General features: G+C 46.3%; 1 protein-coding gene across 2 annotated transcripts in view; it reads left to right on the plus strand.

Moving 5' to 3' along the window:
* WAS (WASP actin nucleation promoting factor) overlaps positions 1-15,873 on the plus strand; it is a 139,377-nt gene that overhangs the window by 93,621 nt on the left and 29,883 nt on the right. For both annotated transcript variants that reach the window (XM_069209565.1, XM_069209566.1), the window contains 2 exons: positions 338-403; positions 2,478-2,670. In XM_069209565.1, coding sequence (XP_069065666.1) covers positions 338-403; positions 2,478-2,670 — 259 coding nt within the window. The remainder of the gene's footprint in view (positions 1-337; positions 404-2,477; positions 2,671-15,873) is intronic.

The following is a 15,873-nucleotide window of genomic DNA, read 5'->3' on the forward strand; positions in this document are numbered from 1 at the left end:
AAATCAGTAAAAAACGGAAAACAGGGACCCTTAGTTATAGATAAAGGTGAAACGAACCTCCCAAGCTCTCCGCACAGGACCTAATTTGGGTGGTGGAGCAGGGTCGAGGACTGTGGCGAGACTCTTTACGCCTACTGAGTCTACCTCTGCCAAGTGCGCGACCCCGCTTCACGCGTTTCCAGACCCGGGAAGAAAAGTAACTACTGGTAAGAAAGGCGCAGGAGCTTTGGGTGAGGGGCGCCCAGGGCCTCTCCTTTGCAGACCCAGCTGCGTTCCTGTGGTACTCCAGCTGCCTGTTCGCTCTTCCTTCAACAAGCTTTCATTTGATGTCTCCTAGGGCTTGTGCCTGTGGACAGAAGAATCAGCATGCCTCTGCCCCCGCCGCCCGGAGGCGAGATAAACGGTAAGATCTGGCAACACGAGGTAGGAGAACACTTAGTCTTTGAGGTCTTCAGTCGCACCTGACAGAGGAGGCTTGGCGTGTGAGAGTTATGAAGAGACGCGTTCATGTGGTATGGACCACTGTGTCTGCTGGCCATGGATCTAACTCACAAGCTACTAGGATCCTTTCTTCATTGTCACCTGTGTGACGCACACAACTCCATACAAGGGTGTCACACACCTGCATTGTAATTCCCACTTCCGTGAGCCAATCCTTCAAATAAAATAAAATTCCTGATGACCAAATTAAAGTAGTGGAGGGGTTGAAGCACCATAGACCAGTGGTTCCCAACCTTTTGACTTCTGTGGACCCCCATTTTATCAATACTAGAGCCCGGGGACCCCTACTGAATCATTATTGGAATCCGGGGACCCCCACTGAGTCATTACTGATAGTTGGAACCTAATATTATTAAATTTTCTAAATAGTCGCGGACCCCCTGAGGAGGCTTTGCGGACCCCCAGGGGTCCATGGCCCACAGGTTGGGAACCACTGCTAGACTATTCCAGTTACTTGGGCTAGAAACTAAGGGGCATATTTACAAGACAGTGGCGTATGATAGATGATGTGCCACTTTTCTTGCGCCCCCTACTGGCACCTAACAACACTATGGTTGTGCCGTATTTACAATAAACAGCGCACCATGGCGGTCGTTAGCACAATACAGTCAACATTTTTTACGATATTGTGGCGCTTTGCTACACTAGTGTCAAACAGTTTGACGCTAGCGCAGCAAGGCACAAGGAGGCCCATTGAATACAATGGGTGGGTCACTCTTAGCGTAAAAAGATTATGCTGTGTCGGTGCTAAGGTGGCGCAAGAGTCTTGTAAATATGCTCCTAACTATTTAGCATAGCACGGATTAGAGAACTTCACCCAAAAAAGCTGACGTTTGCTTCTTTCTCCGTCTGATACATATATATAAATCAATATATAGATTGGATTTTATTTTTGGCACAGGATGATTAGGTAGTGCTTTCCTTCCTCTCTTTACTCTTTTAAAAAAATCTTTTTTTGACTTGTATTTCATTTACTTTACACATACTGAAGATTGTATGATGCCTTTGTAGTTTTCTTGATTACTTTACATTTAATGTACCTCAGTGGGAGCATTTTTATTGCACTTCCCAGTACCACTTTATTGCTTTAACTTGTTTGAAAAAATCACCTAATTTAAACTTTCTTGCTGTTAAATATTGTATGCCCCTGTTTCATGGAGGTCTTTAGAGCAGCTCCTGTAGCAATTGCTATCTTCCCTACTGTAAAGTCTCCCTACTGGGAGAAGTAACGCCCACTGCTGCACAGGGAAGACCTGCTGAATCACAGCTTGGCCACTGCAACGGGGAGGCATATTTTCCCCCTCCAAGATGGCTTCTACCACCAAGGCTGGAGACAATTACAGGAACAACTCAGAAGTAGCAATCCCCCATGCCAGGCCCTCAATAGCCTCCTTGTGACTTCTTACCATATTAACACTGACCTGCGCCTACACCCACTGCAGGAGTGATGAAGTGTCAGCCATTAGGTTAAGGTTAAATAAAAACTCTTTGACATGAAGAAGACTGTCAGCCGGCCAGCAGAATACTGAGGTTGGTTCTTTTGGCAGACATCCTGCTACTATATTTCTGTACATGCGCCCATAAGGGTCCTCAGACTTTTCATAGAATCATACATGTTTGACTTTGTACTATTCAGTAAATATTCACCTGAATAATTGTTGGTACCATTGAAAGAGGCTGTAAGTTTATCTGCGGTCTTGTTGGGGGAATTTCTGATTTTGGTTGCTGGCTTGAGTTTTAATTTTGGCAGCACCCCAGGTAAAAGTTGATGCACAGAGGGGATCTGCTGGGGTGACATCACAGCACTCTGATTGACACCCGCTGGCGGCAGAGAATGACGGCCACAAATACTGCCCTTCTGAAGAAGGTACTAGCATGGGATTCACCTTCAAAGAAGTCTGTGCCTCTTGCATTATCACCGATCAATGCTTGTTTGGTCTTCACGTGTAAAGATCCTAACATCCATTTGTCTCCAGGGCCCCCCAATCACCATTCTTCGCCTGCCCCCGCCAGCATGAACATGATGGCAGTCAACATCCCAAACCCAGACATTACAACATCCAGATACAGAGGCCTTCTACCACCTGTAACCACCACCAGCAAGAAGAAGGAGAAGAAGGGCAAGAAGAAGTTCTCAAAGGCTGACATTGGCGCCCCCAGTGGTTTCAAGTGAGTAATGCAGCTGTCACTCACTCTAGGTGTCAATGCTACATTGGAAATTAATGGGAAGCTTTATCAAAACTTTGCGCTGATGCAAAGCGACGCAAAGCAGCACAGTCTTGAGATGCAATCCAACCACAAAGCTTTTAAAACACTGCCCCTTTTGTATCTTTACTCCACTTTGGTGTTCCATGGTTGGTACTTGTGCATTCCAGGTCAACCATACATGGCTTTTGATGCAAAGCACTAGCTACTAGAATTGTGATGCAAAGCCCTGGCTACTAGAATTGTTAGGCCGGGCTTTGACTAAAAACGTAACACCTCTTGAAGGTGGATGCAAAGTAGTTGAAGTGTTTCTATTTCTACTTCCTTTCCACACATTGCATGTGTGCTGCACCATACATCACACATCCAAGTGCATGAAATATTTTACAAAAAATATGTAGACAACAAGGCCCATATTTATACTTTTTTAGTGCCGCATTTGCATCATTTTGTGATGCAAAAGTGTTGCAAACTTACAAAATACAATTGTATTTTGAAAGTTTGCGCGATTTTGCGTCAAAAAATGACGCAAATGTGGCGCTAAAAAGTATAAATATGGGCCAAAATTTATTACTGGAAGGGTACCCTTCCAAAACAAAAACAATGCCAGACATCGTGTACACAACACTGTTTAACTACAGTGCAAAGGTGTGTGTATGATGCTAGGCAGCCATAAAACCTTAAAGAGCACCAGCGCAGAGGAAGAGGTCGGCCGCAGGCCATATTTAGGAAATATGGGTCTGCAATGGTGTCTCCCATAAGTGCAACAAAAATGTGGTTGCTGTGTTGCTCTACTGTTGTGTAGATCTGATGTGTTAATGATGTGTAAGTCGGCCCCTACAGTTTATAGTGGGATTCTCATATATTATTGGAAATGGGCTAAACATTTGAAAGGGATTGTTGTAGTGGGATGGTGATATTTTTTGGAAGTGAGGTTTATACTGGAACTACAGTCTTATGATGTGATAGGGGTATTGTGTTAGAAATGTAGTTCACATTGGCATATGGTGATATTGAGACATTGATTTGGAAATGTGGGTTTAGTTTGCAAATACTTTGTTATGGTGGGGTACGGGTGTAGCACCAAAAATGTGTTTTTACAGTGGAAATAAGTTGTTGGAGTGGAATGGGGTATTGCGTCGGAAATGTAGTTTTACATTGGGAATGGGTTGTTAGACTGGGATTAAGATACTGTTTTGGACATTGAGTTTACATTGGGAATGGATAGTTACAGTGGGATTAGGATATTGTTGTGGAAATAAACTGTACATTGGGATTAGGATATTATAGTGTGATTAGGATATTGTTTTGGAAATCCATTTTAAACTGGGAAGGGGCTGTTAAACTGGGATTAGGATATTGTTTTGGAAATCCAGTTTACATTGGGAATAGGTTGTTATAGTGGGATTAGGATATTGTTTGGGAAATCTACTTTACATTGGGAATGTGTTGTTAAAGTGGGATTGGGATATTGTTTTGGAAATCCAGTTTACATTGGGAGTGGGTTGTTGAAGTGGGATTCGGATATTGTTTTGGAATGTCTAGACATATTTAAACATTGCCATCTTTATAAAATAATTGTGAACAATTCTGAGGGTGGGGCCCAATTTATTTTTCAACTGGGGGAACGGCATTAAAAAGTTTGGAGACCACTGTTATGGAGGGATTAGGTTATTGTTTTGGGAATCTAGTTTACACTGGGAATAAGTTGTTAAAGTGGGACTGGAATATTGTTTTGGAAAAGGAATTTCCATTGGAAGTGTATTGTTATGGTGGGATACTGGTATGGCAGTGGAAATGGGGTTGTACTTTGGAAACAGGTTACAGTAGTAAGGCTGGAATATTGTTTTGGAAATGGCCTTTATATAGAAAACCGGGTGTTATCCTGAGATTAGCATATTATTGGAAATAGGGTTTTACTTTGGAGATGGGTGTTATTGTGCGATTGGGGTATTTCTGTAACTTGGGTGTTATTTTGTAAATTCGGTATTATACTGTGTTTTTGTTATAGGGGCTCGGTCGTAGGAGCAGGTTTTAGGCTTTTGCAATTAAACAACCAATTTATGATTATTTAAGTTAAAAAATATCAGTTGTTTTAATGTGTCATACTCTTATAATTATAATTTAATTTGCTTTGTGGAATTATTCTAACTCTATTTGTAGCGGTCTCCTTAGATGGAATGCATAGACAGGTATATGCGCCTGCAGTACGGGCAGGACCTCAGCCTCTCTCTTAGGAGCTTTTGAGAACCATGGAGTGCGCTGCACTGTACAATCCAGAGGTTAACATGGCTATTTATGTATTATTTGTTACAGCAGTTTTGTAACATGCTGGCTTGTCACCTTCCTGCTACTTCTGAGCACCAGTTAGAGATGGATTGGTTCCCTCAGCATGGGTAGATTACCTTCAAGGGTGCACCTCACGAGTCCTGAGAGAGGTCTCCCTAAGGTAAACCATAGTCCTTTTCAGAAGAGGGAAAAGGAAGGAAGAGGTCAGGTTAGTATGGGGTGGGTAATGGGTAGGTTGATAAAACGTGAACCTCGCAAGTATTTTAGAACTCGGCAGATGGATTGCTCCGTCACAGAGGTGACAGATATCACATCTGCCAAAATCTAAATCCCATTCTATTCCTGGTGGGATTTAGATTTCAGCAAGTAGGATATCCGTCACCATTGTGACGGAGTAACCCGTCTGTGGAGTTCTGAATCAGGCTATTAGTCTCTGAATCAAATCAGAAGTGGATGGCCAGATTAGCTTTTTTCAGTCAATGAGAATCTTATGATGTCTGGTATGAAATAAAGATCAATCAGTTATTCAGGTGGTGAGAAATGGTCCCCTGGAGTTTTAATCATTCACTGCTGTTTCCAGATGGCTCATCAGCATATATATATATACCAGCCATTGTTGGTTTCTTTAAGTGGTTCACCTGTGATGGGTTGTGTTAGTTTTTTTCCAGTCAGTCTAAGGAATCTCTGCACAGCTCTGTTTTCAGCTGTTTCCTGAACCAGAGGTGGTTATGTTCTGATCTTACAGCTGGGAAGAGGTCTTTGCCAGCTTAAGTCTTTGGACACAGTGCTTTGCCTGCATTCTTCATCTATTTATTTTTTTGTTACCAGTGAGTGAGAATGTATTGATCTGGATACCCTGTTTGATACTTAGGGGCATACTTATTAAAAGTGGAGCTGCACCCAGTGCAGCGCCACTTTTCTTGCGCCTCTTAGCGCCCCTAGCGCCACCATGTGAGCGCTGTATTTAATTTATGGCGCACTATGGCAGTAATTAGGGATCTGGCGTCAGAATTGTTTTACACTAGTTTGGTGCTTTGCAGGATTTGTGTAAATTTTTTGACGCTAAGCCTGCAAAGCACCGAGAGGCCCCTGGTAACCAATGGGAGCCTCCTTTTAATGCTCAGAACAGGTGTTAAAAGGGCTGAAAAAAATTATGCAAACAAATCTCTTAGAATTCTTTGCACCATTTTTTCGACCCCTTTAATGGGGGAATGCCCCACTTGCATACATTATGCCTGGCGCAGGCATAATGCAGCGCAAAGGGTTACAAAGTGGCGCAATACATGCATCTATCCATATAACGCTACATTAGTGTTAAATAAAAAATGACTCTAATGTGTCATTAGAATGACACCAGGCCTTCTTAAATCTGGGCCTTAGTGTGGTGAAAGTTTTTGGAGCTTGCTGAAGCCCCTTTTCCTCTATACGTCATACATGGTTCATAGGTCTAGACTATTACCCTGGGCCCCACTGGAAAGCAATTGAATAATTTCATGTAATCCCATCGTCAGGGGTTTGGGCTTAGTATAGTAGCCTCATTTTCAAACAATAGATGTCTTTTTAGAAGTTGTTTTAGGCAGGCCAGAGCACACAATGTCAGTCAGAGCCAACATGAACAGACCAGTTGGTTTAGGAAGACATAAGACTTTTTATGTCAAGCTCGTTAAATATTGATGGTTTTAGCCTCTGTAAAATGTGAAGAATAGATCTGCATCCGAGATGCTGCCCACGTTTTTCACTTTGTGCTGGATTTGGAGATTGGTATAATGCCAGAGGCAATCCTTTATGGAGTTTACTGATAGAACAACTGTTGAGAGGGAGCAACTGTACAATGAACAATAATGTTTCATTTATTCCTTGATCCTGTTTACAATCACAGGTGAATTTGCCTAACATCAATGTACATCTGGAATGTGAGATTTTATTTCTCGATTACTTGCACCAGCGTGCACATGTCATTATTGAAGAGTTCTGGTGACAGAGACTTGCTCTTTTGGGACTGCGCAAGTGAACCTGCGTAAAGAGGACTTTGCGTACCAAACTCAAATTTGTTGGTTACATTTGTGGACAGCTCACTGGATCCAACCTAGGGCTGTTTCAGAAGTGCCCATACATTCCTTCAGCCTTTTGAGTAGCAGGTACGGTTGTTCCTCTCACAGGTAGCTGGCAGATTGGTGAGACTTTCTTCAGGTTGAACCACTTTGCCCAGTGCATTAGGCAGGTCCTCACTTATGTTATCTGAAGCAGTTTCTGGTACTCTTGTCAGAAGCCTGATTGTTCGTCAATGTCCCTGAACTTGGCTTATCTCTTCCCCTTCCAATATCATACTCCGGAATTAGAGATTTAAAAGTGCCTGTATTTGTTAGTGTCTTCGAACTCACATTGGATTTCTTTGGTCGAAGATGGGTGTTTCGCATACCTGGTGATATCCAGTTATCCACTGGTGCATTCAGTAGTTTTATGGCATCATGATCGAGAGTGGGGAGGAGGTCTTTGATGCGAGAAGCCAAACACAGTTCCACCAGAAGGTTAGATGCATTAACCAGGGGTACTATGGCAGGGACTGCTGTTACGTCGGATGGCTGACATGCTGTTAGCTTTGGATATCAATTGAGTGTTTGTGCTTGGGGAAATGTTAATTGGGTTTTCAGTATTGTTTCTCTGATTTTGACTTGAAAGTTTGGCTTACAGAAGTAGGGCACATTCTTGCTAAGCTATTGGTTACCCTTAGTGGTAATTTATACAATCCTAGATTTGCCCTGCTCATGCAAGACTTTTAATATTCCCTCAATATGCTGAGGCTTCATGAACCCACTTGTCAAATGGCTTTATAATGATATCCTATCTGTAGCTTGTTCTTGATGATGTCCCAATCTGTCATTAAGCTGCACTTTTGATCTTCGTATTTTCTCTCTTAAGTTTGGCCATTTCTGTGCTGTTCCGTGTGTTTGGCACTTTGGTCCTGGGGTTCATAATGATCTTTTTCAAAGGAGTCGACATGTGGAGTGCAGGTGAGATGTTGGATGTAAATGTACTTAGGTGTTTTTCAGACGTACTTCGTCACAAGATTTCTTTCAGGCCATCATTAAGGATTTTTGAAATACTGGCTTTTCTATGCTTTTATTGGACTGATAGGTGTGGACCTGGGTGATCTTGGGTGTATTTTACAGTGTTTTTCATCTATTTACTTGAATGAGATCATAGAGTGGTCTGAAACAGATTTGAGATTGTACCTCTGGGTTCATCACCTTGGTGCCATAGATGAACACTAGCTCCAAATTGTGACCTGCTGTGCGTGAGGGACTCTGGTCTATTTGACTGAAGGCGAGAACGTTGAGGTTATCTATGACGCTGGTAAATTTTCAGTTGTCTCCACCCATAAATTAAAGTCACCCATTATCAGCATCCTTTTTGCCCAGGTTTGCATGTTTAGTGCTAGTTCAATGAATTCATCTTTGGAAGGTTTTGTCAAATCCAGGTTTATAGAGGAGACATTGGGCCTCATTATGCACACAGCAATCCAGACCTCCATGCCGGTGGTGGGGGAAATTACCGCCATCTGCATGGCGGTACGGACTGCCATATTATAAACATAGGGGGGAGCGCCACAGGCGGCCCTCCGCCACCGCCAGGCTACCACTGCCAGGCAGCCTGACGATGGTGGAGTTCTCTATCCGACAGGGCAGCGCTGCCTCCAGATAAAGAACCAGTGTTCCGCCAGCCATTCCCTGGCGGTTTCACCCGCCAGGGAAAGGCTGGCTGAAGGGGTGCTCCAGGGCCCCCGTGCACAGCCCCATCGCGCAGGTCACATCCTGTTTTATGGGCAGTGATATGCGCGATGGGGGCGCTGCACCCGCCGCACTGCGGCATTGACGACTGCTCCATGTGGATCCGTCTGCAATATCCAGGCCCAGCATTCCGCTCAACAGGCTGGCGGATTGTGTTCAGACCACCAGCATAAACATGGCGGGATTATAATGAGGCCCATTGTTTGCAAAACGTCTCAATGCAAATGATGTTTGGATCTGGTGTCCCCTGAATTGTGCAGCATATGGCGCATGTAAGGGGAGTCGACACACAAATCGGTTTTGCATCAGTTATACATGTGTTACTACTGCTATTTTACAAGGTTTGTTATTGCCATTACCACCACTGAAATTCTTGTGGTATCACCCAGTGCAAAACGTGAGAGCAAATTGTGCTCAACTCTAGATGAGAAAATGCAAACACGGACACAAACGTTGGCCGGTCTAAAAGATCCTGCATGACACACAGAGGAATGCCAGAGTTTACGTAAAGCCTCCGCGCATTCTGCATTTCAGGTGGCCTTTAGATTGGCCTGGAACCGGGTGGGTAGCAATTGGTTAACAGTAAGTGCTGAGAAAACTGGAAGACTGAAGGTCAGTGATAGAACTGACATATTGATTGACACATAGTCAGTGAGAGAACTGACATATTAGTTGACACATATTGGTTGACAGAAATGGGTCCTTCCTCTCTACTGTCTAACTCAGTGAATAGCTGAAGGCATAAAATAGATCATTCACTACCTTTGTCGATATCTTCACTGGTTTCCATATAATTTTTTTTAATTTAAGGATGATCATTTAGCGCCACATGTTTTCAACAGAAGACGGCAGAAGAACATCAGTTTCCACCCTAATTGTATTTTTCTTCTAACCAACCTGCTGGATGTCCAAAATGGAGTAGCACGTATGACCTTGAGAGCTGTACAAAGCTTCCCATCTCTGTCGCCTTCTTCGTCATATTCTGTGGTTTCCCATTAAACACACTGTCAATATAAGTCCCCATGTATCATTTTCAAAGCCCCTGCAGAGATGTACCTCTACTTTCATTACATATCATTCAGGTGATACATTCCTTGGCAAGGTGTGTGGCAACCAACCTACTGGTGATAACAAAAAACCTAGAGACCCAGATTTGGCAACTATGATTGTTGACTCTGCGCTTCCAGGCTTTGGAACTCCCTTCCGCAACAATTCACCATGAGCATAATCTGTTACCATAAACTTGTCCATGTAAATCCTGGTCTTTTCACCAAGCTTACTTTCACTCTAAGGGCCGTACTTATCTTAGAGTTTGTCAGGTGGGATGCTCTGTATCACACGTGGCGGCTGTCTTGTCTGTATTATTATAAGTGCATTATAGCCCATGGCATTTGTAATATGATGGGTGGAATATTCCTCGCCCCCCATATTAGCATCCCGTCTAGAAACAAGAACCCTTGGGTGTATGTATGCACTATAAGAGCAAGTTACTTACCTTCGGTAACGCTTTTTCTGGTGGATACACTAGCTACCTGTGGATTCCTCACCTAATGAATTCTCCCCATGCGTAGCATTCGACGGAAACTTCTCTCCAGGTCTGCACGTCGGCGAGGACGTCACAATTGCACGACTCCACGCGGCTCCGCCTGACATCATTGTGGCAATAAGAAGCCCTTGCCGGCGTGCTGATGTCAGTTTACGCCATTTTTTACATACCTTTGAGACGAATAGATAAACATTGATAACCCAAACACTTCATAACTGTATCCAATAAACCTTTATGGAAAAAGCAATCACCAAAAATAGAAACAATACCAATGCACCTTCCTAAAAGTTCTACACCATTATGAACAAAATTCAGAACTTGCAAAATAAACAGAAATACAACTATATATATATATATATATATATATATATATATATATATATATATATATATATATATATAAATAATATATACAAATGCATACCCAAGGAGATCTCGGCATGACCAGACAGACAACGAGGAGGCAGGAGGGCCCGTGAGGAATCCACAGGTAGCTAGTGTATCCACCAGAAAAAGCGTTACCGAAGGTAAGTAACTTGCTCTTGTGATGGATACAACTACCTGTGGATTCCTCACCTAATGAATAGAGTCCCAAAGCAGTACCACCTCGGAGGAGGGTGTCCGTCTGGTCATACCAAGAACTCCTGCAGCACAGACCGCGCAAAATGGCCATCCCTCCTCACCTCCGAATCCAAGCAATAATGCTTTGCAAAGGTGTGGAGGGAAGACCAAGTAGCGGCCTTACAAATGTCCGCCACTGGAACACCTCTGGCCAGGGCCGATGTGGTCGACTTGGCCCTGGTGGAATGGGCTCTGACCCCTCAGGAGGATCCTTCTTCGCCAATGAATAACATATCTTAATACAAAGAACGACCCACCTGGATAGCATTCGTTTGTGGACAGCCTTCCCCTTCCTCTTCCCCACGTATCCAATAAAGAGTTGGTCATCCAAGCGGAACTCTCTCGTCCTGTCTATGTAAAAACTGAAAGCCCTCCTGGGGTCCAGACGATGGAGTCTTTCCTCCTCCTTAGATGGATGCGGAGGAGGGTAGAATGTCGAGAGAGCGATAGATTGTCCCAAATGAAATGGAGTCACTATCTTGGGGAGGAAAGCCGCCCTGGTCCTCAAAACCAGCTTGTCTTTATGAAAGGTTGGAAAAGGTGGATGAACAGCTCACCTACACGTCTAGCCGACGTGATGTCCGTCAGAAACACAGTTATTAAAACCAACAACCTTAAAGGGCAAGAATGAAGTGGCTCAAAGGGAGAGCCTATCAAAAAAGTTAACACCAGATTTAAATCCGATTGGGGCATGATAAACGGAGTAGGAGGAAACCTCTTGGTAAGCCCCTTCAAAAACCTTAACACTAAAGGGGATTTGAACAAAGAGGGTTGATCAGAAAGACATAAGAAGGCCGAAAGATAACCTTTGACAGTGGCCACAGCGCAACCTCGCAGCGCTAGTGACAAAGCAAACAGCAATATATCTGACAGATGGGCCGATAAAATAACGTCCAACACCTCTTGCGGAAGAGAAAAAGCACTCAGGTTGCCCAGTTCAATCTCCAGGCATGAAGGTGCAGGCTCTGGAGGTGGGGGTGTAGAACCTGCCCCTGCGGCTGTGAGAGGAGGTCTGCCCTGAGAGGGAGACAGAGCGGAGGGCACAGTGAGAGTTGGAGTAGGTCTGCGCACCACACCCTTCGTGGCCAATCCGGAGCTATTAGAATGACTAGGGCCCGGTCTTGGCGAATCGTCCTCAGAACCCAAGGAATCAAGGATATGGGGGGAAACGCGTAAAGCAACTGTCCGCGCCAGGACATCTGAAATGCGTCCCCCAACGCTCCTTGGATCGGATACTGAAGGCTGCAGAACGACGGGCAGTGCACGTTCTCCCGAGTGGCAAATAGGTCTATCCGGGGAAAACCCCACATCCGAAAGATGTAAAGAACCAGATCTGGATGAAGACGCCACTCGTGATCGTCTGAGAAGAGCCGACTGAGACTGTCCGCACGCATGTTTTGAACCGCGGCCAAATGGTTTGCTATAACGTAAAGCCAATGGTCCTGAGCCCAGGACCAGAGCCGCAGAGCCTCTCTGCAGAGAAGGTACGACCCTACTCCTCCCTGTTTGTTGATGTACCACATTGTGGTCGTGTTGTCCGTCAGGACTTGAACCGACTGACCGCGAAGGGAAGGGAGGAAGGCCTTGAGGGCCAAACGAATCGCCTGCAGTTCCAGCAGATTGATATGAAACATCTGCTCCACTGGAGACCAACGACCCTTGATCTCCAGGTCCCCCAGAGGAGCTCCCCACCCCAAAGTGGAGGCATCCGTTATCACTGCTGTCACTGGAGGAGGCAGTGAAAACGGCTTTCCTTGAGACAGGTTGCCGCCCGCAGCCCACTATTGTAGATCCGCTGCAGTGTCTCTGGAGATCTTTATCGACTCCTCGAGATCCCCTTTGTGTTGAAACCACTATCTGCGGAGGCACCACTGAAGAGCCCTCATGTGCCAACGTACATGAGTGACCAACAGAATGCAAGAAGCGAAAAAACGAAGGACCTTGAGGACTGGATCAACCGCTCCTTCTTGAAACATTGGAATCAACGCCTGAATGTCCTGGATCCGCTGTGGCGGAGGAAAGGCCCGATTCAATGTAGTGTCCAGTACTGCCCCTATGAACAGAAGGCGTTGAGAGGGCTCCAGGTGTGACATGGGCACATTTATTGAAAAGCCCAGACTGAACAACAACTGGGTTGCCAGCTGCAAATGATGCAGCACAAGCTCCGGAGACTTGGCTTTGATCAACCAATCGTCCAGGTAAGGGAATACAGCTATCCCTTTCCTTCTGAGGTCTGCTGCAACAACCGCCATCACCTTCGTGAAGACCGAGGTGCGGAAGTAAGACCAAAAGGAAGGACCGCAAACTGGTAGTGTTGCGACCCCACCACAAACCGGAGATACTTGCTGTGACCTGAGAATGAGAAAATGGAAATAAGCGTCCTGCAAGTCGACAGACACCATCCAATCCTCCTTGTTCAACGCCATAAGTACCTGTGCTAGAGTCAGCATTTTGAATTTCTCCTGCTTGAGGAACAAATTCAAAATGCTCAGGTCCAAGATAGGCCTCAGACGACCATCCTTTTTGGGGATCAGAAATTACCTTGAATAACATCCCTGACCCCTCTCCTGCTTGGGAACCAACTCCACTGCACCTTTGACAATAGGGACAGAACCTCCTGTTCTAGCAACAGGAGATGGTCTTCTGAACAAAAGGAAGGACGGGAAGGGAAGGGAGGAGGAATCTCCTGAAAGGGAAGGGCATAGCCTTTTCTCACCACACTAATGATCCAGGAATCAGATGTTATGGACTCCCACGTGGGAAGAAAAAGAGATAACCTTCCCCCTACCGGAGAGGCATGAGAAGCTATGGCGAGAGGACTAGGGCTGCTTTCCTTGTTGCATCCCTCCTGAGGAAGAGGAAGGGTGCTGCTGCTGGGTGGCCCCTCTAGTGCGGACCCTACCCCGCCCCCTAAATGATCGATAAGGGAGGCTCGAAGACTGCTCTCCTGCCAGCTGCGATCTCCCACGAAAGGAAGCCCCTCGTCCAAAAACTTGCAGCCGTCTAAAGATCTAAATGGGGTCGAAACAGTCTGCAGGCCCAAGGACTTAGTAGTGGCCCTACACTCCTTAAAACGCTCTATCGCAGAGTCCGCTTTAGATCCAAACAATTTAGCCCCATCAAAAGGCAAGTCCAAGAGCGTGGCCTGAACATCTGGTGAAAATCCAGATGTGCGCATCCAAGCATGGCGCCTGGTGGCAACAGAGGTTCCCATGGCTCTAGCAACAAAGTCCGTGGTATCCAGCCCTGGCTGTATGACTTGCGTAGCCGCTGCCTGGGCATCCGAAAGTAGGCCATGCAAGCCTTGGGGCATGTCCGGTAACGCTGTCTTCGCTGCATCCATTTTTGCGTATATGTACCTGCCAAGGATGTAGGTAGCATTAGCAGATTTCAATGCCATGCTACACGAGGAGAACATTTTCTTGGCCGACTGTTTCATACGCTTGGACTCCCGGTCAGATGGTACTCCCGGAAAGGAGCCAGGAGCAGACTGTGAGGAACAGGATGCCTGTACGACCAGACTCTCTGGAGACGGATGCTTCGACAGAAATTCGGGGTCTCCAAGTGCAGACCTATACCGTCTGGCCACCGACCTGCTCACAGCCGACGAAGTGACAGGTTTCTTCCACACCTCTTCTATTGGCTCCATGAGAGCCTCATTGAATGGCAACAGAGGATCTGCAATGGCTGTGGCAGGATGAAGTACCTCTGTCAGGAGGTTGGTTTTAACCTGCGCCATAGGCAGGGGAAGTTCCAGGAATTCCGCAGCCTTCCTGATGACAGAATGAAAGGTGGCTGCTTCCTCTGTATACTCCCCTGGGGAGGCCAGGTCCCATTCTGGGAAAGTATCTAGTCCACTGGCCATATCCAACCCCTGAAACTCACTCTGGGGCTAAGCAATCTCTCCTTCCTCAAGGATCTGCTGCTGGTATTCCCTCTCCTCTAACAACCTGAGGGCCTTCCTTCTGGACCGCAATTTGGCCTCCAACCCCGGTGTCGACATGGAGTGCAACGACATCGGCCAATGGCGCCGAGAAGGCGTCATTACAGGATCTCCGGATCCTCCCGATGCCGTAGATGGATCCATCGGCGCCGTGGATATACGCCCTGCACCAGTCGACGCCATCCGGCTTCGGGGCTCCATCTCAACAGACAATGGTGTCAAAGGTCTCTCCCTCGACGTCGACCGCTGCACCGCCGGCACCGGCCTAGTGTCTCCTGCCGGGCAGAACGGCATAAACGGCGTCGGCCTGTACGGAGCCGGAACGCCTACGTTGAATGCCAGGGGACCAGTGGGGCCAGCCGGCACACCACCTCCCGGAGCCATGTTCTGGAAAATAGCAAACATGGCATTTAGAAATGCCGCCGGATTCGTACCCGGAGCCGGGAATGCAGGATAGTCCTGAGGTGCCGGCGCCGGACTCGACTCCTGCGTGCCTGGATGCGCTGGAGAAGCTTGTTGACTCTGAGGCTGCACAACCTCAAAGACCGACGGCGCCGGGGATGTCTGCGGAGTCAACGGTTGAGAGGACACGTTGGGATGACCTCCCAGGACTTACGGCGTCGATTCAACGGAGACCTCAACTCCGACCGGCTTCTGGATCGACGCCTGGAATCACGATGATGCCGCTTTTTGTGACTTGAATTCCCAGAGGATGATCTGTGGTGCAGTTTTCTCTCCTTCTTAGCCTTGTCTAAGAACAGCTTAGCTTCACGTTCCTTCAAGGCCTTCGGGTTCATTTTTTGGCATGAACCACATTCCTGGACGTCGTGGACCGAACTCAGGCACCAAAGACAGTCGTTGTGGGGGTCAGTCACCGACATCCGACCTCCGCATTCTCTGCAGGGCTTGAAACCTGACTTCTTCGGGGCCGACATGTCGACGAAAAACACAAAGGGCCTGATTACAACTTTGGAGGAGGT

Source organism: Pleurodeles waltl, chromosome 10, assembly GCF_031143425.1.
Source record: "Pleurodeles waltl isolate 20211129_DDA chromosome 10, aPleWal1.hap1.20221129, whole genome shotgun sequence".
NCBI lineage: Eukaryota > Metazoa > Chordata > Amphibia > Caudata > Salamandridae > Pleurodeles > Pleurodeles waltl.